The sequence below is a fragment of the Dromaius novaehollandiae genome, chromosome Z (genome assembly GCF_036370855.1).
Source record: "Dromaius novaehollandiae isolate bDroNov1 chromosome Z, bDroNov1.hap1, whole genome shotgun sequence".
In the NCBI taxonomy this organism is placed as follows: domain Eukaryota; kingdom Metazoa; phylum Chordata; class Aves; order Casuariiformes; family Dromaiidae; genus Dromaius; species Dromaius novaehollandiae.
Genome location: NC_088132.1, coordinates 48,685,208 through 48,709,491, shown reverse-complemented (window position 1 = coordinate 48,709,491; position 24,284 = coordinate 48,685,208). Strand labels below are relative to the sequence as shown.

General features: G+C 37.9%; 1 protein-coding gene across 1 annotated transcript in view; it reads right to left on the bottom strand.

Moving 5' to 3' along the window:
• Positions 1-2,457: 2,457 nt before the first annotated feature.
• Positions 2,458-24,284, bottom strand: part of LOC112980286 (neuroendocrine convertase 1) — a 30,569-nt gene continuing 8,742 nt past the window's right edge. The window contains exons 6-14 of the mRNA XM_026095016.2: positions 22,882-22,970; positions 18,818-18,990; positions 16,283-16,495; positions 14,954-15,054; positions 13,732-13,965; positions 12,026-12,183; positions 9,366-9,499; positions 7,509-7,670; positions 2,458-5,952 (exon numbers count right to left, since the gene is read on the bottom strand). Of these exons, the coding sequence (XP_025950801.1) occupies positions 5,590-5,952; positions 7,509-7,670; positions 9,366-9,499; positions 12,026-12,183; positions 13,732-13,965; positions 14,954-15,054; positions 16,283-16,495; positions 18,818-18,990; positions 22,882-22,970 (1,627 nt within the window). The 3' untranslated portion in view covers positions 2,458-5,589. The remainder of the gene's footprint in view (positions 5,953-7,508; positions 7,671-9,365; positions 9,500-12,025; positions 12,184-13,731; positions 13,966-14,953; positions 15,055-16,282; positions 16,496-18,817; positions 18,991-22,881; positions 22,971-24,284) is intronic.

Below are 24,284 nucleotides of genomic sequence, written 5' to 3'. Positions count from 1 at the left end.
CCTTAATAGGACTGGTTCACATGAGCACTTTGTGAATCAGCATATGTAAAGCTGCACGTCCCTAGTTCTAAGTGCATTTCCTTATCAGAATATATGGCACTGCATTATGCTTCATGTTTATGATTCGAAACACTGACTGATAACATACAGGCATAGTCAAACAAAATGGTACAACATGAAACAACAACCGATTCATTTGTTTGGGGGAAAGAATACGACATCAGAAAGAAAGAGTTATATACTCAGCTATATTTGATTGGTTGTAGTCAAATAACCGAAATAATACAACCATTAAGATCTATTTTGCTGATAACTACCTATATCCATATAATACTATCTATTTTTTTCTGGTATCTAAGTGAAACTTTGAACATATTTGACCTATTTTTTCCATTGGGTATTTACTGTGCTGTTGGGAGCAAAATTTCTCGTTCTTTCTAGTCACACTATCCTCATAAGCTGTAACAAGAGAAGCAATATTTTTAATGAGTACTTGCGTGATTAAATAGAAAAATGTTTACTGAAATGATTTTTATGAGTGCCTAGCAGGACTGGAGTTTGAGCCTTTTCAGTCTGCAAGCTTAAATATTACTAACTGATTCGGAGCAAAATATACATTTCTAGAGCTGGCCCTTTCCAGAATGTTGTTATGACTGGATAGTTGCTAAGAGCTCTGGAAATGGGTTTTCTGAATGGAAAGATTTGATCATCCAGGAAGGCTTTAGTCTGTGCAGGTATTCTGCATCTGCAAAAACACAAAAGTGATGTCACATAATAATGATCAGAAAGACTTTTCCTAAAAGTTTTAGACTACAATTATGTTCAGAGCTGAACTAATTTAGAAGCCAGCTTTCCTTAGGTTTGTAGTATTTGAAAAAAATCACTGATAGAGTTTGGTTTGCTGCTGCAGAAGGAATTTCTCAGATGTAGCACCACTCCTTCTGTTACTCTTATGCACATGGAGTTAAGCATGATTGTCACTTCTGTGGAGTTGTGATCTCTACATAAGATATATAATGATTCATAAAGAAAGTTCAAATGTTTTCCCTTCCCCTGAATGTGCTCTTTAAATAAATGGACTACACCTACTCCTAATTTCTGATATTAATATAATTTTAAAGCTGTTAATGTATTTTTAAGTTCCCTTTTTCTCTTTAAAAATAATTTTCTTTATATTGAAAATGGTTATGATTATTTTCAGCTTGAAATGATTTTGGGGGAGGTAAAAAAGAAGACAAATTTTTTGAAAACTGATTTTCTGCGTTTGGAGCTACAATGTACATCTGATCGGAAACTCTGTGCTTGGATAACTCAAAAAGGCTAAAGCTAGGAAGCTCAAATTCATTATGACGTTTAAAAATCAAGGTGACTTGAGAGAAACCCCATTGGTTAGTGTGAAAGTCAGTTAACATTGCTTATATGTACATTTAGATTTTTTTTAACTACTTGAGAAAGGTATTTTCTACACACATTTATTTGAAGTATTTCTGCTATGGACCTGCAGTTTATTTAAAGCACAAAAAATGTTTTAATTTTCAAAACAGCATTCTTTAAGGCAGGTTTGTTAACCAAGCTGTAGTTACCTGAGACTTGAGAAGCAAACTAAATCTAAGTATAAAAATGGTTGATAAATCTTCAAACCACAGAGGTTAAAATTTTGGAAAGCTCAGACTTGTTCATCTCTGCTCAGTGTCTCCCTGAACATGGTATCTCCTAGGTGTGACAGTGAGAGGAGGGGAAGTCTCATGGAGGAAGTTACATCTCTGAGGCCTTGTCTGGGCACCAGTGTAAGCTAGAGTGGCCCACACAACACCCCGAGCTCTACACAGTTGTTTTATGCTTTCTAAGGAGCTGTTTGGTAAACGTTGTGCTGTCAGACTCAGGCCCATAGACACAGGCCTTTCCTTTCCTTACACCACAGGGGCTTGAAAGACAGCCAGAACAGGAGACATGTTCCTCTGTATAGACCAGCAAACAGCTTCCCCTAAAGAGACAGTTCTCCATAACTGTTTATATTAAGGTTATCCAAGGGCTTGTTTCTCTGCTGTCTTGAAACTTGTGTAGTTGGAAAAAACATTTTAACCACTACTGTTCTGATGCAAGGAAATAAGATCTCTATATTTAATTTGAACCCCTTGACTCATTCTTCTGTATTATTTATTTATACTTCTTTCAATACCTTTATGCCTATATGTGAAATAGGCAGAAGAGTGCTGTATTTCAGACCCACAGTGATAAATACTGCAGTTAGGGGTGTCAGCAGCAAAAGTTAGCTTGACTTTGTTCATGAAAGCTAAGCACGGTAGTGTTCTTTCTTGTGAAGAAATCCTTTGCAATTCTTTGTTTTCAATCAATTACACATTTTCTCCACCCAACCCCTCTTTAATTTATCAAGCCATTACTTTTAATTCTAAACTATATTTCCCAGTCAATTTAAGTCATTGGCTTGATTTTAGCTTATTGTTTTCTTTACAAAGGTTAAGACCACACAGTCTGAGCTCTGCTAACACACTGTATTATGCTACTAGTAGACAAATTTTAACATCACATCACATACAGTTGCAGTTGCTGTTGGAACATGCCTTTTAAAAAATACCTTTATTGGATGAAATTGTCTCTTTCCCAAGAAAAATCTGGTTCTTTAATATAATTTATTATGCCTTTTAAAATTCTGTCTGTTCAATAAAATCTTTGCTATATTATAAATACCTGTAAAGAAAATATAATTTAAAATTCTGAGAGAAAACATTTTTTTTTCCTTTTACATTTTTCACAAAACCCACACAGGTACCAAGGAAAGACTAACAATAAAAATAATTTACTCCTGTACAATATCCTCTGGGTTGGAAACATTCAAAAGAGAGACTTTAATGTTGTCCTCTGATGAAACTTTGGCTACAATATGGGAACTGAGCTTAAAACAAAGGAGGGTCCTATGTTTTCCCCCTGTTTAATCTGAGTGCTTTTTTCAAGGGCTGATTGAGTGTTGCTAGTACTTTCCTCACCTTATCATACCTGATTGACGACTGGCTAAGATTGCTGTTCTCTGAGGGAAGCAGCCTCTAAGCTTCATTGCACAGAAGTAAAGCCCATCCTAACGCACACATACAGGAATATTTTTGTAGAGATTAACTCCCAATTCTGAAAATTAAACATTAGTGGAAACATGTTAGTGTGCTCAATGTCCAATAGCAGCAATTAGAAATTCTAACATTTTGCTTGTTCAGTAGTTATAAATTGCCAGAAAGCTTGTGTGTTGAAGGGACAGCATCAGAAAGCTTTCTGATTTGGATGACTTCTGTATTTTTTATCACTTCTTGTTCCAAGCAAATTACTTAATACAAAAGGAGTGATGTAGTATAAGAGACATTCAATCTCAGAGTTGCTATTTTTGGAGTATGATAATATGGAATAGAAATATGGAAGAATTCTTCAAATCAGCTAAGTTAAATTTATCCAAAGCTGGCAAAAATGAGGACTAAGCCCAAGATTGGCATGAAACCATTAGAATGAATGGTTAAGCAGAGATTTTCAAATCTCAAATTTGGTAAGACAAATTTCAAAGTTGTCTTCAGACAATCCTGTTTACCCATAAAATAAGATTTAAGTACTGTTACTGTAAACAGATTTTGTCTTAAATTACAAGATTTAGTGTGAAGTTTGAAAAATCATTGTCCAAAGTGATGATTTATCAGCAAAATGTTAAACTCCTGTTTTATAGACAATTGCATCATTTAATGGAATAGATAGTGAAAGATAACAAGTATTTCTGGAATGTTTGGAATCAATAGATAGACATGAGAGAGAAAGAAAGAGACTGAGTGAGGGGGGGAAGAGAGAGAGAGAGAGAAGTAAAACCTAGTTGGTATTTATTCAGGTTATCTTTAGCACTGTTATTAGGTACTGCGTTTTTCCTTCCACTAGGAATCTTTATTTCCTTGATCTAGATCCCCTCCAATTTCTGACTGTCCAACACTACACTATTTTTTAATTATGAACAACAAAACAATAGGCCAATATTGACTTTGACTTTAAAGAGGAATGTGTGGGAAACTATTTCTCTAACAAACACTAACATTCGTATCATTCTGCTCCAGATTTCATTTTTTTCACCTGGGATAGGGTGATAGACCTTTCTGACCAGGCCGCTTCTCCCTTCATTACCCCTTTTCTTCTCACCACAGAATTCTCACCATGTTTCTCACTACTCTGTTTTTTCCTCCATCACCTTTTTCCATTTTTTTTTCCTGCAACTGCTACTGTCAGGGAGCAGCCTGCCCTTGCTCCTCCCTCAGAGCTGCCTCTATTTCCCTTTTACCTGTTCCTTCCTCATTTCCTTCTTCCTCCTCCACATCCCACGCTTCTACTTCTGACTCCTTTCTCTTGATATTCATATCTCAGCCCTGCCCCCCATCCACTTTCCCTTAACTTGCTAAATATTTAGGAAATGGTACAATCTACCACAGACATTCCAACAGCCAGTCTTTAAGTGAACTTTGCAGAAATAGTTCCCCTTTCCATACCACTTTGGCCATAGATCAAGGAAAGGACAGCTTTGTTGTCCTGACTGCTGAGGATGTAGACATCTCAGATGTTTGTACTACTTAACTTTAGAAACCTAACTGAGGCTCCAAAGGTAGGAGGCTGGTCTCCCCAAACTCATACAGTCAAAAAAAATAGATGGGTACTCCAGCAGGTAATTCAGAACCAGCATAAAAACTAGTCAAGCGCTCTGAAATGCTATCTATAGGAGCCTCTGTCTTCATTAACTATATACAGCCTGCAAAGACTGGGCTTACAATTCAGGCACTTCACTTTAGTTAAAATTAGGTGGCAAGAATGCCATTCCATGGTCTGAGATGCCTCATCTGGGGCTCCTTTATGTTAGTATGTATCTGCCTGTAGCCTAAACCAGGAATAACTTCATTACTGTGTGCTTAGAATAAAGCTTCTTGCCAGGCATGGATAGTAAATGACTGGTCGGCACTTTCCTGCAGTGCTCCAACCCAACTCCAGCTTTACAACTGCTCCTTTCCTAGAGAACAGAAGGTTGCATTGTTTGGAAAAGGAACAAAAAAAACTGTGACAGAAGCAGTACTGGCAGCCAGTCTTACATCTTGAATAAATGCCATGTATAAGAAAGACTGCAATATTTATTACAAATCCAGGGATGAGAGTATCTCCCCATAGCTTTGGCAGTTCCATTCAAAACTGATTGGTAATTCAGGTTTTGAATCTTACTGCATGCTAAAGGAATAGGGTGGAAGAATAAGTAATGTGAAAATTGTTTAAAAAGAGCATTAGTGTTTTTTTTCCCCAGGGGAATACTATTGCATTTCATGCCTGAGGGGGCAAGTCTACTCTGATGGTAATGAATAAAGGCTTTGAAAAAAGCTGTTACTAAAAAGCATCAGTTTACTGCCTTATCCTCCCACACCCGTTTTTTCCTCTTCCTTGATATTTGTGTTAAATATGAAGCAATCAAAGCAGCAATCACACAACTAGAGCATACAATAGACTTCTGAAAAAAAACTGTGGAGGTTGGGTGGGGAGCATGAATATTTCCAACTCAGTGCCATACCCTATAGTTTAGTTTCCTTCATTTAGAATATCAACCAAGGCCTGCAGCAGTCTATCATCTCTATGCTTGTATGGTTTGGCATTGTAAAAAAGATCAACATAGTCACTGTACAGACTTTCTTCTGAGTCTTTTAACTGGGAGGCCTTGTTTAACTTTTCGAGGGCTTGATAGAAGTGTTCATATGGAATATTTAACTTCTCACTTGCAGTCTTCTCTGGCAGATGCTTCTGAGCCATCTGTCTGCTAAAAGCACTTTGCAGTAAGTGTAGCATAGCCTCTGATGGAATTTTATCTTCTGCTTTGTCACTGCCACTACTGGTACCTTCTGTGACTTTGGGTTTTTCACTCAGGTACTCCTGTGTGGTATGGTCCTAGAATACAGAATAGTATAAAGAAGATTAAGTGTCAATGAAAAATTGACTGGAGTCAGATTTGCTCTGAATAGTGCGTGTGCGTGTGTGTGTACACACATGCAGATAGATGCTACTTTTTCATTCAGGAGCCACTAGCATCAAGAAAAAAATTAGATCATTATATAAAAAAAAGGACTATCAAAAGGACTAGATGGTATAAAGTATCAATTCCCTCAAATAATTAGGAAGTTATAAATTCACATTCCAGGATAAATTCAGATTGGCAGCATACAGCATGCCATTTTACAGTGTGATCTTTCCCAGTCTTAGAGGTATGCTGGGCTGCATTGAAGGAGAACAGCTCCCCAGCTGTCTAACTGGAGGAAGTATATGAAGTGGTGATGGTGACTAAATGTGGTGCAAATCCTTGCGGAAAGGACTGAACTCGTGCTTCCATATAATCTACTCTGGAGATGCTGTTTTGCACTTTTCACCTGAGACAGGCTAACTAGCGGTCATGACTTATATCTCAGTGGAAAGATTAAAGCCAAATACAGATTTGCAGAGAAGTCCGAGAGGTGTGGCCTCATTTCAGCACTGTCTGTTATGCCTCCCATGTTGACACAGTAGCATGTGGCTGCATAACTTCCTCATTTCCACTGGGATTGTCCTTCTAATTGAATACTAATTTTATCTTGAGCTGTTTTACTATGTCCACCAAACTTCTCCTACAGTGTCCCCGAATCCAGCTTTACCTTATTTCAGCCTTAGATTCCTGCACACAGTTGCCATGCCTGTGCACACTGACTTTTAATGTATTTGAAGACCATCCTCATGTCTCCTTCAATCTTCTCCTTCCTAAACTGGCTGAGGAAGGAACATTTCCTCTGTCCATTTTATGGACACCCTAATTACTTAACGGGGAGAGAAACAGATGTGATGTGATTAACAAAGTATTCTGAAAACCTTCAGATAATTAAGCATCGTGAGAATGTACAATTTTACCATCATGTGCATTCAGAAACCCACTACTACTCCCAGAAGCCTAAAAGGTTTGTTTTCCATAAAGCGCTACTTCAAAGGTAAAGAAGGGGTCAAAAAGGAGCTGGAAGCAACAGATACGGTTAGCTGAAACCCTCTGAATCAGCGAGTCCCTGACTTCTGTGTTGTCATTTGTTACAAACTTCATTCCGAACTTTCTGGAAGCACTCCAACAGGCAGGCTCCTTTTGGGTCTGAGACTTGCTCTCACTGGAATTATAATAAATTTAGTGTACCTGTTAGACAAATAATCTTCCTTCATTATACCACTCAACTGCATTAGATATCGAGTTCACAGCTTTAGTATCAATATCCTCTTAACATCCTAAAACCCTTAGATGTTGGTATATGAAACAGAGTCTAAAAAAGATACCAGTTGTTGACATGGACAAAATTACAACACTCACACAACTTACATGTGGTTAACGGCTGCAGGCAGTGAATACAGAATGAATGTATGTCTTCTCACGAGAAAAAATACAATTTTCTTACAAACTGAAAAATACATAAGGAAGTAAATTAATGTGACACTACCTCTACAAGGTCTGTCATCTTTTCCACTCCCCTTCTGTCATTTTGCACAGCATTGTAGGATGTGTACACACGTGGCTGCTTCATGTGTTCAGGCTGGGTAGAAGTGCCATGCAAAATCAATTTCCAGTTTACAATCCTCCCTTCATTTTGTATTCTTCTGGACTATAAGACAACGATGGCATTAGCATAGGCTCTCAGGAAGTAAGAAGATGAAACAGAGGACACCTTTTCTTAAGGTAGACAGAAGCCACTAAAATAAATTATAGGGCTTTCAATATTTAAATGTAGACAATGATTTAAGCACCAAAAGACATTAGAAACAGAATATGTCAGAAGGTGGAATTTAATACAAGGACTTGACTACTCCAAATATTCATATTTTAAGGCAACATATTATAAATGAATCATGTGATCATCAAAGGAAATTCATCATAACACAGAATGCCAAAAATTACTGAACTAGTATTTTGTGTTACTAGGGTTTCTTCACCAAGCCAGTCCCTGGCAATGTCACCACAAAAGTTGCCATTTAAATAGTCATTTGGAATAATATTGGTTGATGTACAGCAGTAATCTGAAGCACAGCCTGTGGAGGTGAGCAACAAATGCTTTATCCATTACTTCTGATAACAGTATTTAAATACTTGAAAGTAGTAGAGACAAGCATGGAGAATGCTGAAACTTGCTTTTACCAAAGCTGCTTTGCGTAATTTTTGCTCAGACATTAGTTACTTAAGACAGCTGCTGAAGCGCTTATTTTTTGATAACGCCTTCCACTGAATTTTACATATGTTTGTTGTAGGTTTCAGGAACTTCTCTCACTTGAAAATGGAAAGCAAGAGGTAACTACAAATAAAATGCTCTTCTTAACTACATTCCAAAAAATGTCTTATATTAGTTACAAAAAGCAAGATATCTGTAACCATGGGGTTAGCTATAAGCCTACAGTATTAACACTACACTGTTGATAATAATATTTACTTCTACTGCCTTGTCCATCTGCTCAGTACTTGGCATTATCCTGCTGTTTACAATTTGAGGCCAATAAGGGTTGGAGGCTCAGTGTCTGATAGGAAGCATTCAGTTTTTGGCAGGATCTGACCCCTAATGACAAGCTTATTAACAGACAACTTCAATGAAACTCTCCAGAGATGAGTGAGCTTGATCACTTTCTCTTCGAAGAGGATGATTTTTCAGTTGCCTATCAAACAGGTTTTTCTGGTGTCTCACTGTTGTAATCCATATGCCCAGGTGGTTTTAGTAAACTTATTTATTTTATATCTGTAGATTTCTTGACTTTAATCCTTAAAGGTTTTTCAGCAGTAATTATGCTGAAAAGAAGGTAGGGAAAGATATACAGCAGAATAGCTCTCTAAGGTCACCTGAAATTCATTAATTCAAAGGTTCTGAGTTAATGAAAATTATGAACAACTACCAAGAAGAGACTAGATCTATCCTGTGCTCTTCTCAGCAGGAAAACCTAATCTGCAATTAATCATATATAAATTATATTACATACTCCACTCCATAAATCACAGAAAATTGTATTAAGTGATTTTTCTCAGTGACATACAATGTGAGAAATATATAGGCATGAACTTTTATTGATAGGTATGCATCAATGAAATGAAGCTGGTTTTGTGTTTATGTAATGAACAAGAAAATCTGACCCTATCTTCTTTGTGTCTTTCCGAGGAGCCTAATCTTTTAACCAGATGGATATTTACTCCAAACAAAGTCCTGTGGGAGTCTGCTTAATGAGAAGACCCTCTCTTCAAGATGCTTGATAGTGGCTAGCAATCATTTTATTTATGTTAGTTTCCAAATACTTCGCTATTTAATATACAGTTTACTTACCACATCAGTAATTCTTAATACCCAGGTGCCTGTTGGATTCTCTCCCCATGTGTGAACAGACATGAAGTCCCAGTTCTTAAAGCCATTAGGAGACTTATCTCTCTCTCTCTCAGCCAGTAAGACAGTGCTGGTCCCTATGTTAGTGTAAGAAATCAACAGAAGTAATTGTTCATCCACATCTGCTTTTATTTTTCAGATTACTCATCTTGCAGACCATATAGTGCATGCACAGGTAATCCAGTATATATAGTATTTAACACTGGCTTGTGGAATGGAAGAAATGCTATTACTGATCAGTGGTTACTTTAATTCTTTTCACAGCAGTATTTAAGAGCATAAAAACTATCAAATTAGGTCACATTAGAAAGGTACACCTTGCTTAGTATTCAGTCTCTAATAGGAGCCAGTAGTGGATGCTCATAAAGAAGCATAAGGAACAGATCATACATGGCCAGTCTTTCTCCAGCAATGAGCAGTTCAGGGAATTTTTGAGCTGGAAGTTTCTAAGCCAAACCAGCGTTTTAAAGAGCCACTGACAGATATATCTGTCTTTAATTTGTTTGCTCTATTTAAATACTTTTTTAATTCTAAATTCAACAGCATCCTGTGACACTGAATCTTGCAATTTACCTTGCTAGCCTGGATTACTGCTTGGAATGTGTGGAAGGTGACTATCACATCTTTAAGAAACAGACGTGGTAGCAGAGAGGAAAATACTGCAATAAATGAAGACCGTACGAATTAACATATTTTTATGAAATGCCTGAGCCAAAATAATTTTTTGTGGGCATCAAAAGGAGGAAGTCTTGCTCTCCTTCCCACTTCACAGTCCCTGTTCTTTCTCCTCCTTTCTCACCTTTTTTGGGGGTTAGTTTCCTGCTGTTTTAATGAGTTAGACTGGCTTACCATGAAAACAGACAAGCAGCAAGGGAGTAGGAACAGGTACGGGGGAGTGAGTGAAGGGACACGTAAGGCAGTTTAGGAAGGGGCAATGGGACATCTCCTTTCAGTATCAGTGAGTTGTTAATTCATCTCACACAGTATTGTGAAACCAAAGGCTTATACAGAACTCATCATTTCACGTTTTTTGGTGAGTGAATGTAAGTTTTTACAGCCTGAAACACTAACAGGGTGAAAAGCATTCGCATTATTATTAGTATTATTATTATAAAAATGCAGCAGTTCAGAAAATATTTCTGCAGCAGAAGAGATTTTGCTGCACAGTAGGAGACTTGTTGTGCTTGTTTGCATATAAAGAGAGAGCAAGGGAGCTCTATTTACATAATACAGAGCAGAAAGCCCCAGGGAGCCTTATCACAAGCTATAAATACATTTAAAGATAACACCATAAATACAGAAAAGGAACAACATGCATTTGGTAGGAACATTTCAAAGAAAAGTGGGAAAACTGCAGGAACCAATGGAAAGAACAGTTTAACCATGACAGGAACATGAGACAATAGTGGAGGCAGTAAAACCAACTATTGCTACCTCAATTAAACCCGCAGAAGTACGTAGGGACATGAGAAGATACTACTGTCATCAGTCTTTCAAAAGGAGTGTTTCACTGAGGTTCACCATAATTCCTAGACATTAGCAGCAGAACAGTATCTTAGGAGTGAAATACTTTTATAAAAGTGAAGTGAAGGCTACTGTTCCTGTCATCTCCATCATGTGCCTAGAGACAGTCCATCTATTTACTCCCAAGCTAAAACTCATCTAAGATGGAGTTAAATTTGAAAATACACAGCAATAGTCAAGGGAAACACATCATAATAATATTGAGGTCATCTTCCATAACAAAGAAGGTAAATTCAGAAAAGGAAGATTTAAGGTTAGACTTGAAGGGAATCACAGACAGGTAGGGTTTGGAAATACACAGTATATACAACACCTTAACTCTGCTCTCTAGTAAGGTCCTGCAATAATCATGTGAACAAGGCTCTAGCATTTTATTATCTGTGAATTACTAGATTAGCCTCAGTATTAGTAAATTAGATTAGACTGATTTTTAAACTGGTATCTGAAAGCTTGTCTGTTTTTTTCCTAATAATATCAGCTGATCTTACAGAAGATCTTACTCTCTACAAAATTTTTATACTCATTCTGCTCTTTTTCTTCTCCTCATGGTGTTATTTCAGGGCACTGTCAAGGTAACTTGCCATATTCTAGCACATTTAGTGTAGTGGTACTAAGGTGCCTAACAGAGACATTGTGTTTTTAAATACACCACTGAGAAAACACAGTTACATGAAATCTAGGGAGTAGATTTCCTCCGTTTTCCATTAGTTCATCACAGTACAGTAAGGCTGATAAGCACTATCAAACTGTAATATGTTGTTTCTCAGTCTTTGCAGTGTTCATGTCCGGTCTCTAAAATGTAAGGTATTAGAAATGATGCCCTCATTTTTTCAGCTATGATTTCCCAACTTCTGTTTACAAAAATAACTCAACACATGAAGGCAGAGAAGGGGATTCAGAGAACCAGTTGCCTAATTCCAGGACACTTGGCCTCATACTCACCTGTTAGAAGTGACTAGTTTTGTCTAACAACGTACTGAACTACCTTTAATCAAGTGAAGAGCAAACAGATAGCTTTTAGTGAAATAAATTTTACACACTACCGCAGCAGAAGCAAAGCATTTCTTTTCCTCCTTTACCTGATGGAGATACCAGGGTGACATGAAGATCACCCCTACGGGAATATTCAATTGTTGCCTCAAGCTGCACATGCTCCAGTGATGCAATGGAGTCTTCTTGACCTTCACAGGCTTTTGTGGGAATTTCAATGATGACCTCCCCATTTGCTCTCAATAATCTGGCAAAATTACAGAAGTTCTTTGATTACTTACAGAAACTCTATGATACTGTATTATTTGCGAAGGGCAGCTGACACATTTGACACTCGTATCAGAATGGTAAGAAAGGAAAAAGCAAGAACAAATTTTTCATTCTTTCCTTTTTTCTGAATGCTCCAATAAAAACCCTGGGAGTCCTTGAAGCACAAATAATACTAAAGCGGACCAAGTTCTAGGGGCTGCATAAGCTTGACTTGTGCAACATACCCTGGAAACAAACAAGCAAATTTGATAATTGAGGGTTTCTGTCAACACTTCCTTATCCCACAGGAAATACAGAAAATAGTCTTTGCAGTCAGTTGTTTCACATGACTATATTAGATTTACAATTTAGTTGCCTCAGTGAAATCTCCAGAAGAGCTGTTATCATAGAGCTAAATTTTGCAGGAGGCATACCCATTTTAATCCTTTGTAGTAAATTCCACTGCTAGGAAAAAAAGCATACATCTTTTGTACATTCTCAGAGCACTGTGCATAGCTTTCTTTGCACAATTTCCATTAATTTTAATGAGAACTGGCTATCTACATCTCCACATAAGTCATTGAGAATTCAGGATCTTGGGATCTTTGGTTTTATAATGTAAGATAGAGGATTGCAATAATACTATGTAAAGAGTATCTACTGTATTTACCACTGTATTTAATAAAAAACAGAAAAGAAAAAAAATAACAGATTGTGCAAAGCAGAGGGAGCATAAAAACAGATTGATAATAAAACAGGATAAATAATTGGTTACCAAGCAGTGACACTCCGCAACACTATAGTATGTTCCTACAGAAAGATTTTTGGTGCACTTACATAGTATAATTTGTAGCTTTGAAATAACTGCATTTATTCTATGGGGGGACAAAAAAGGTGTAAAGATCCTTACTGATTAACCAAGTTAATAATTAATTATAATTTACCTGTATTTTGAACTCAGTTTAGGCTCAATACAATCAGAGCATTTGTGAGTATGGCTGGCAGGTCTGCTCAGTGAGCCTTTAAGACACTTGTATTTCACAAGAGCAGTGCTATGAATGTGACTAAAGCTCAGAATATCACCCTAATTTCAACAAGTACTAGGTATGGCACAGAAAAAATTGCTAAGAGCAATTACAGCTTCTTTTTTCTTTCTTTCTTTCTTTCTTTTTTTTTTAAGGCCTATGGGAGACTTTGGTGGCCTCTTCTTCATCTGCTGATAACTTTCATATCTTATCTGATCACCTTCAGTCTTGCAGTATCATCGATCCATTCGCTGTCTGCACAATCGGACACAATAATCGTATTCTTTGTTAAAGCTTTCATGGTAGTAATTTCCATCCATCTCACGCTAAATGGCAAAAAGCAAGAAGACAAATGCTGCTTGCCTGCCCCTGGACTCCTGAGGCAAAAACAAACAAATCAAAAAGAAACCTCTTGGCTGTAGTCTGGCTTGGAGCAATCTGTACAAAATACTACCCTTCGGGCTTTACTAAGATAGATGCAATCTGACATAAGATTAGCTATTGCTAATGCAAATTCTTACCTTGGTTCAAAGCTTTTGTCTTTGACAATACACTCTTTCTTTTCTGGTACTCCTTTCCATCTTTTAGGATCAGCTAAATCCACCAGTGCATTGGCATTGAGTAATCCAAACCCAAATCGGCTGTTTACCATGAGTCCAGCTCCATTCTTTTTCCATCCTGGATTGCCAGCCAGTGGATCATATTCAGAGGTCCAGACTACCAAGTGTTGCATATCCCTCCAGGTTAGATTTGGGCTGTTGCGAAAATGTTCCTGGTTAGTTTTTACAGGACTATCTATCAATTTTCTCTCAATTACTAGTCTGCAATAGAACACGTTTAAGAATGTATATGGCACCCACTTGTTCTAAAACCAAGAGCATGGCATGTTTATCCTCACAGTACTTCTTCAGATAGACAAGATCTCTGTTTAAATGAAGAACTGATACCTAGCAAAATTAGAGCCCAATTCTTCAAAATTATTCAGGCATTTAAAGGTAAGTATCCAGCAAAGCTGACATTTCCTACCACTCTTCGTGGGGCCTTAACTTTGAAAATTCACTGGGTATTTGTCTCTGTCTGGGGTTATCTACACCCTTTAAAATATAGCCCTAAGTATCTTGGCTTCTGTCATGAAAGAAATGCAAGAGAAAAGAGAGATGAACCCAGATCTTTACAGGACTAAGCCTAAGCCCTAATGCCGAAAGTGCTTTCTTTGAAAAGGCCATTGTTCTCCTTCCTGGCCCCTCTTCTCTCCTTCCTTCTTTCCCCTGTGTATCATATATTGGGACTACCAGCCCTACAGGATTTGCACCTGCCTGCTCTGACAGTCCAGCTTGGGTACTTGCATTTTATGTCACATCACCACCAGCAAAGGTTCTGCAAACTGAATAAAGACTTCACTTAAACTTGTGCAACCTATTGTCCTCAAATTATGTTCTCCTGATACAAGTGCAGCCTCACCACCTTTAATGCAACTGATTGGACCTCAGTAAACAATTGTTGACATTGCACAAAGGTCTAAACTCCCTGGCTCATCGCCTCTTACATGTGTTGGCCCTGCTTCGCTAGGTAGGTGCTGAGGCAAGTAGCTGCTTATTTTTGTCATTAGACTGAGCAGATCTGATTGACAAAATGTGAAGCTGCAGCATAAGATGCTGCCACTTTTAAAAATACAGCATTCGGGGGAAGACAGTGGGATGGCTGAGACAGAGGAGTTTCAATGGCAATTTTAGGACATCTTACTTTGCTTCCAAAGCTAGAGCAAAAATTCCTGCTGCCAGTGGTGCAGATGCAGAGGTCCCAGTGTGAGTCTCTGTACATTCATTGTGAAGATCAGCACTTGTCTGATAAGAAAACAACAAAAAAACAACTGCATGAAATACGGTCATATCCGTACTCAGAAACATAACCATGTATCCTTTACTCAGTGCGTATTAATACATTCCTCACCAGCAGACTAAGTGATGGATGTTTAAATCCGTTCATATTTCCATCTACTCTTTTTACATCAACTATAATTTTTGTATCAAAATGCTTTGTGTTGGAACAAAATACTCCCACACTGAACATCTTACTTTATTCTAAGGTTTCACAATAAGTGTTTCAGGCTTACTGGTGAATCATAAAAACACATCATTGTGTTGGGTCTAGAACATTTAAAATCACTGCCTGCTTCAAAATTACTCAAAGGATTAGTACTAGTGTTCTGCTCCCTCTTCAGCAAAAGAACTACAATTTGCAATAAAGCATGCGCTTTATTTCGAAATTAAATACCAAAATCATCTGCCCAGGTATCTCAAGATGGAAAGGGAGAACACTGAAACCTTCACATCACAGCTAAAAAGAGAAGCCATTTAGGAAGGACCAATCTTTTGCCTAACTTGCAATGACATTATTTTAATCCCCATCCATGTAGTTATTGTAAAATTAGCATCAACCCGAGCAGAACAGAGAGTATAGCTCCTTGAACATTATTTTATCACAGCAAATTCCTTTAGGACAAGTTATTTCTTCAAAAGGTAATGAAGGCACTGATGTGTCCACTTGTTAAGTACCTTTTACTAGTTTGGAAGCACCACTGTGGCTGTCATCAGCAGGAATGGAGGGGCTGAAAATCTCATAGAAAGTAAGTGGTAGAATGGCACGGAATACCAGAGGTCCTTATATTCTAAATCTCTTACTTTTTTATTGTTACAATCCCATTTACTCTGTATCAGATCCTACCCATTGGTTGGGACCTTGTTCTCTCAAGGAGATGAGATCTGCTCTTTTTGAAGAACAGGACCACATCAAACTTGATGCAGAGACCTCTGTCACACCAAACACCAGAATATTTCAGCATCCTGATATGATCACCATTGCCATTTAGCCATTGCTTTACAGTAGAGGATGTTCTGGGAATAAAAGCACTTTTTGGATTTCTAATTCCTCAGTATTTTAAGATGGAAGTACTAAGCATGTAAAACATAAGTAAAGCAGGCACTTGAAATTAGGCATATAAAAGCTCTCACTTGTTATTTTCATATAAAATACATATCTATGTATGTTCTGAATCTGGTAAAAACAACCTACAATTCTTTGGTCAGTATAATCCCCACTGCTGTATGCTGTGGCCAGAGTTGAAGAGCACTTCTCTGCATACCAGGGAGAAAGGCCTTGTTGAGAAGCACTGCTAATGGAGATAGTGTAGATACTATCAGTGTAACCATCACAGTCACAGTTATCACCCTGACGACCTCCATTTCCAGAAGCCCATACAAAAATGGAGCCTTTTCCATTTCGTCCCTAGAGGAAATGAAAGAAGTGATTACCAACGGAAGGGGAGAGTTTTCAGTCTCTGCAATACATTCTTAACTACCCCTCCCCTCAAAAAATAACAGCATAACATCTCAGACATTTTCAGATGGAAGAGGACAGTCTCCCATATGCACTGTAGAAGACAGAGATGGAAGAAACTGGCTAGACGATATATCCTACTTCACACCCTGTAGTAATACCTTTTAGTTTGTCTAGTCTAGATTAAGCGTTCCAGGTACAGCAACTTTCCTCCAAATAAATAAGTTTTAGATTTAAAAAAAGAAGCTCTGATCAACAGGAAATTTTTTCCACATGCTGATGTTTGGTCCTAAGCATTTCTAGGAAAAATCACCATTTTTTTAAGAAATGCAAGTTCATCAGGAGTTATTTCACTTGCATTTCTTGTAATCACAGAAACATGAGTAAGCAGTACGAGTGATCCATGATAGGAGTTTTACACACAATTCCCTTTTGTAATGAAGCCTTTCACTGTTTGGCATTCACTTGCTGAGTAACAGCAAACCAGTAAGCACATCTGATTGAAAACCCTCCTTTCCCTTAAAAATTTGTGGGACGGTAACCATCAGTCTCAGGACACAATCACTTTCATTCCCCACTCTCATCTCCAGTGTATAATGAGGTAGTGGCAGCTAATAATTGTTGATGACAGCTGACAGCAGAGTGATGCAGCAGCATGTAAACCATCACAGCTATCCTAGATGAAATAAATATCAGATATTCTGTCTTAAACTGTGCTAGCCCTTCAGTGGAAAGAATTTGTTTCAGGTGAAGAGCAAAAGCTTTTATTTTCATTCTGTGTTAACAGATGCATATTCACTGCAAACAGCAGTCAGAGATACAGATTTTTATCATCCTCCCTCACACAAGACTTGATTTTACTTGTGCAATGCGTAAGAGACATATGCTGCACTTAAAACATTAAAAATAAACAAATAGAAAAATAAGTTGCACTCTTTATGATACAATTGTTAAAATGGGAAGGGCAAGCCACGTCAATTACAGTCAATGAGATAATATCTTCTTTTGAAAATAAAGGCTGCAGTCCAGTGAAGCACTGGTATATGCGAGCAGCTACTTTGATTTCACTTGGAGTGCTACTAACGTCTCTCAGATGCTTAAGGCTAAGCATATGCTTAAGAGCTCTACTGGGCCAGCAATAAAACCGGTGTGCAACTCCATCTCTGACTGACTTAAATGGGAGTGGAGAGCATCCAGATCCTTGCAAACAGAAACCCTGCAAATTAATGGGTAAGTGTGCTTCCCTTAATAAATAAAACTACTTGTAAAAATGATTTGTTTTCTTCACCACAAAGACAATCTGCTTTTTCAGAGCAAACCATGGAACATTGGCTTCCTAATTCTTGCCTTCATTCTCCTTCTTCTCTTGCTGCCTACTTACAGACTTAGATCTCTGTTTATCATCAGCACATTCCTCTCAGCCTCCATTCTTCCCTCAGTGAATGCCTGTCAGTTGTCAGACTCTTCTTTGTCTTCTTCCCTCCTTCTGTCTGCTAACGTTAATTGCCCTTTTCTCCAAAATCCTTTCTTTGCATGTGCCCTTCAAGCTTGCCTCCATTCCTTTCCTTTCTCATCTGTTTGATTCAATTTTCTTCTCTGTATTAGCACCTGGCCATCTTTACATGTCTTTTCACATCATTGGCAAGAGTAGTTTATTTATATATCCCCAATAGCTCTCAGTCTGCACCCTACTTATCATCCAATCAGATCTAAAGAGGATAACATAAAAAAAGAACTGTAAAACCAATGTTTTCAATATTCTCAATCATGCATTTTTACTGTCTTCATTTTAATTGGAACATCATATGCATCAACTTCTAAATCAGTGCAATTAACACAGTACAAGTCCATCCACAGGGTGCTAAAATGCATCACTATTTCACCAAGTAAAATATTCACAGAGCAGAAACTTTGTACTAAATTTTTATAGGCTCTCAGTGTAGAAATCCAATTACTGTTCAGAGCAAAACAAGCAGGCAGGGAAGGATGGGGGTAGGGTGAGACAAAGGCAGCAAAAGTAAGGGTGGAAAAAGAAAGGTTATTGTGGAGGATCCCAGCCTAAAACCAGCTTAAAAAGCTCTAATGGTGTTTTTTAAAAGTCATGTTCTGGCTGGTAATTTCTCTGACCTGTACAATTAAAATCTCTTTCCCCCTTTTCAATTGTGTTAGGGCGACAATAGCACAAACCATTTTCCTTTCCTCCCTGATATGAACTATCTTAAAATTCTACTCCCTGCATATTTCACTGTAGCTTTCTCTTAAGTATCCTACCTGTTTTATCCCATACTCAAAAGCCTTCTGTGCCAGTCTGCCGGGTCCCTCTACAGTTTTACCGTCATCATTAGGTCCCCAGCTTGCACTGTAAATATCCACGTGTTCTGGATTGAAGCCAATTGAACTGGCTTCAATGGCATCAGTGACTATTCCATCCAGCATACGTATACCTTAACAGAAAAAAACAGGCAGATTGCATTTATTTTCTGTTCTCTCTTCTTTGTCTTACATAATCATTTGTAAGGTTTCCAGCACAATTAATACATAATTATTGCACCATAGGCTACTGCTGTTCATTTAAGTAATACTCAGCACAGTTATAAAGTCAGTGTGAAACAGTACACTCACCCTTTATTTGCAGAGTTTGGTGCTCTCTATGAATATTAAAGACAAACTTGTAAAATCTTGCTTGCACCTATTTACTTCCTTCTCTCTTTTTGCAGAGAGCCAAGAAGATATGTTATATACTGTTCCTACTTTTTCTCATTGTATTGTGAGTTCTTCCTTGACTTCTCTTTCTTCCTCTCTGTTAAATCTGTAACAGATGTCTTTCCTCAAATTGCTAATAAGTCACTGAAATTAAACAGGTTTTACCAACATTTTTTTATCCTTAAGAGTTCTAAGAGTTTGAGTTCAAAGAAGCAGTTCAGAATGTTCTGCCTAAAACACTTTATCCTCACAGTCATTAAGTTTTTGCTGTCTTTGTAATGCTATTTCACTAGCTCTCCAATCTTCACCACAAAAATTTCTCACTATTGTTTTACTACTTCATTTTTTCCACTGTGAGCAATCCAGAGATGCTCATGATATCTAGCCGTTAACATTTTATTAGGAACTGCATGATATAACCTCCAGAGAAAGTCTGATCTCAGTGATACTTAAAATTCAGTGGCAGACAGCAGCTCATTTGCACTAGATCTTTAGCTCTGCAAATCTCTAGATCTGCACAAGGATTCCTACCACTGTCCACTGCTGGATGGGGATAGAAGTAGCAGGAAGTCTGGCAAAATTCCCACTATGACACGGCTCTCCCAGCAACAATATAAGAGCCAGAGCAGTCAGGATTCAGCTTGTGTATTCCAGCAATAAAAATGTCTGGGTTCTCTTGATCTTGGCAAGTTAGCACTACAGCAGCTGCACCATTGCAGGCAGTTGGCGAATTATGAATACTCATTTTCTAGCGTAGAAGTTCATGTGGATTTTTCCACAGCAAAACAGGCAAAATGTGAGTGTTCTATACAAAAAAAAGAAAACCAAAAACCCCTTTGCTGTGCATCTCAGTCACTCATGCTTTTTTACACACTATTAAGTAGGAAAAAAAGCCTGTAAGCATAATTCTTCTCCCAAATGGCTAGTCTTTAAGACTCCTAACATCTCTGAGAGAAAGTTGTGTTTTATTATTTCATATTAGTTAGTGGCAAAATGAGACATAAAGGAGTTGACCAGCTCAGCCACTGCCACTCCACTGCCAGTGGTCAAGCTGGAAGTAGAATCAAGGTATATCTTGTACTTCAGATGCTAAAAAACAACACTTACCCTGGCTAGGCTTAAATTCATACCATTTTGAATACTCATTTTTTGGCTCAGAATCGTGAGATTCTCTCATACCATTGTGCTGTAAGCAAAGATCTGTCTGTGGAAATGACTGCAAGCACCGGGTGCTACGTTGTAACATATAATGAGATATTGGGAATGTAGACACTGGTATACAGATATTTCCCAAACAAGACAAAGCCAGCCACACAGATAAATAATGCAATAAGGATGAAAACAAAAACACTGACAACACAGTGGTGAAAACAATTCAAGAAGAAAACTGCTGTCTTAGCTTTATAATCAGCAAAAATCCTGCTCATTTAAGTCAACCCAGAGATTTGATGACTACAGTGATATTTCCCTAAGCAGATTCCAATTACTTGCTCCTGCACACTGTTTCCTGTTCTTCCACATGCTTATTCCCGTCATCAGTCCCACAAATTCAAAACCAGGCAAAGCCCAACATAATTTCAGACAGATACATGTATCTGCCTGGCAGAAAAGCTATTTTTAGCAACACGTCACTGTGCTGGAACTCTCAGCCCAGTCCTTTGTAAAATGGAGCTTCTTAATCATTTGATTTCCATGGCAGCACCAGAGAAATATCGTAGCACAGTGCTATGGTTAGAGATGTGTAAATATATATACTCCGCTTTACTACAAAGAGGATTGATATGCACACATTTCTGAGCTCTGTAAAAAATAACAAGTGGATTTTAAATGAGACTGAAAGGTATCACTTTTAAAACTGGCATTAAGAAGTATTTTTTCACATAGTGCACAGAAAAGCCTGTGGGACTCATGGCCATAAGATATTGAAGAGACTAATCAAGTAAAACATTTCAGAAAAGGGCCAGACATTAACATCACTAATGAGAACATTCAGGATTGTGAAAGTTAGTACTTTTAAGGAAAACAAAAAATTTGAATGGAATGTTTTGTTTTATCCCTCAAAGCAAAGTTAAACCAACCTCCAATGTTGAAGGTTAGAGAACAAGCTATTCCAAATGTCAGGGTTTCTTTCTCTAAAGCAGCTACTGCTGACTGTCGGAGAGAAGGCACTGGCCACAGACCGCTGGATTTATCCAGTATGGCAATTGCTACAAGCAAACAGCCACTTAAAGTAGTCATCCTGAACTAATGTCAAACAGAACTGCGCAATGCCTCCTTTCATGGATTTAAAAAAATGCCTGTGAAGAAACAAAGCCTGTACAGCTTGGAACATCAAAAAAGTCTTCCAATGTTTAGCCAGTCCAAATTTATCTGAATCCTTTGAAGACTTCTCCAATCTCTCGCTGTTCTTCACCTACGCTTTTCTTACATCCCTCTCTCTTATCAGGCTAGTCATACATAACACCTTATAATTTCTTTCAGCTTTTTCATTCTCTCTCCTCTCCTGCCCAGGTATAAAGAGCTTTCTGGATAATCTGGATTGCTGGATTGCATTTCCTCCCATTGGCTCCCTTTTCTAGATAAATCAGCCAGCACACACTTGTAGTTTGCATATGCAAATGAAGACAGAGCACATGCAAATAACTGTGAAACAATCTTCTCTGTAGATGCAAGTGCCTTAAAATATGGGCACAGTGGGAGTTCAAGTATCTTTGCAGCTTCATCCATTTTGTCCCGCTTTGAAAATTCGGCGTCTTTGTCTTATGAGTGAGATATTTTATTTAAACAGAGCATGACAGTGTAATGCATTATGGCAAAGGCAGACTGCAAAGTTGACATCTATGACAGCTCAGTAGAGCAAATGGGAACCTACAAACTTAAGACTGAAATGGTGGGAACAGCAGTTATGGTTGTCAGTTGCCACTCATTGCCCTTTGTTTAAGAGGAAAAAGGCAGTAATGGAAAAACTAGGATTTTACAAGCCTCTCTTCCTGAGCTAAAAAAGCATTTGCAACTCATACTTTGAGTGTGTCTATTTCATGAACCTATAACGGATTAAACTTTCAATCACCTCTTTAAAAAAATGGCAATTATTGATTGATAAGTAAGCAAGACTTCACCTCTTTTCAAAATTAACTTATGGTTGTAGCAGAGAAGTAAGCTGTTGAAACAAAAGCCACAACAGTAGGAATATCTTGACTGACATGACCTTCCAAATATAGTTGTGTAGATGGAAACAATATGCTGCAAAGCGTGGGTATAAAATTTGGATATGCTTACTTCTTCTCTACTCTGTCCCTTCTCCTCCCCTATGCCACCTCCTTCCAGGAGAAGCAGCTATAAGAAGTGAACTTATTGTTCATAAAAGATAAAGTCTCATCTCTGGGCACAATCTATACTCAAGATATAAACCAAATTCCAGAGAATATGTTGGGACTTACAAAATTGTATCATACAGATGTAACACTTTGCACTATGACCAGACAGGATTTTGTAGTCTAATACTGGGAATGATGTTTCTTGAGAAGGACAAGCCATCCATATTTCAGACTAATGGTGACTAAGAACACATGGCACTTCCCAGAACCTGTCTGGTTTCCATTCACATCAGACATCCATTTTTGTTTTCTTACCTCCAACTTTTGAATTGTAGGCTACTCCAACCCCACATTTTCCATTGTTGGCTTGCATGGCAATTTCTCCTGCGCACCGTGTCCCATGTCTGAATAAATATAGTAGGAATAAACAACATGTGATAACCCATACACTTCTCTGTAATGTACACAAAGACTCACCAGCGATCTTCCTGATTTGGCAGATGCCTTCCTGTACCCGAATGTTATGCAGCTATTGAATAACTTCTGAATTATGTCTACCTGATGCAAAAATACTTGTTTCCCTTAGGCCCCAATCAACATAATCTTACCCATTTAATCATAAACGAATCATCACAATGAGGTGATAAATACCTAATCCAAACCACACTGAGGTCCACAGACCTATTGGCTATCAGTACTTTAGCAGCGTGCAAGAGTGATGTAACATTACGGGGCTAAGAAACTGCTAAACTCCTTCAGAAAGAAATATGAACAAGTCACTTCTGATCACATCTTTAGATATTCTTTTTAAATTACTGCATTTACTTAGGATTTCAGACAGTCTTTAAAATATCTTCACCAGTGTTAATTTTTTCCTGTAACCAAGTATTTTCTATGCAAATTTTTCTTGCCATAGGGGATTCTTGCTCCTCAATACATCAAACCTTCAAATAAGTGTAATTGTAAAAGAGTAGTATTATTTAATACTACAGACTGTTATTCAGTGAAGTGTTTGAATGCTTCTGGGCTGAATTCCATTTACTTATTAATAAAGATTAAAGATAATACAGGTAGATTTAAGAGATAATGTCACTGGAATCAAAGAATAATGGTCTCTCACTCTTAAATAATGCTATAAGAAAGTAGAAATGTCATTCTCTAAATGTTTCATTCATGGTACATTCATCCTTTGACTGACTGTTTTATTTCCATACACTTACTGATTTATGTTGTGGATGCTATCAGGTTGTCTGACAGACAATAGCGAACCAGAGCATCAGTTCCTTACTGTATCTTACTGAATAGTGGCATCTTAAATGGTTTAGGAAATTGACTTTTTCTGCACACCAGCTTCTAAAAAGGTCCATTCTCTTCTCTTTCCGATGAGCAAAATCCCCTCCTGAACTACCATGGGTGAGCCTAGGTGTGACAGCCCCATCACAATGTTCCATCGAGTTCCAGGGAGGTGGCTCTAAAGAGGGCATGGGAGAAAATTCCTCACTCCTTCCAAGCCACACAATTCCACTAAGTGAACAGGATTTTTGTCCATGCTCAAGTCTTCCGAAATTTCTGAAGCTTTTGTTATCTCACTGGAGACACTTAGGCCAAATCTGATCTACAGGAGGCTTCCATCCACGTTTTTCTTCAGAACAGACAGAAAGAGTGTCCAGGAAGTGCACGTAACCTCCTTCAGTGTCTGAACATGTGTCATGCCTATA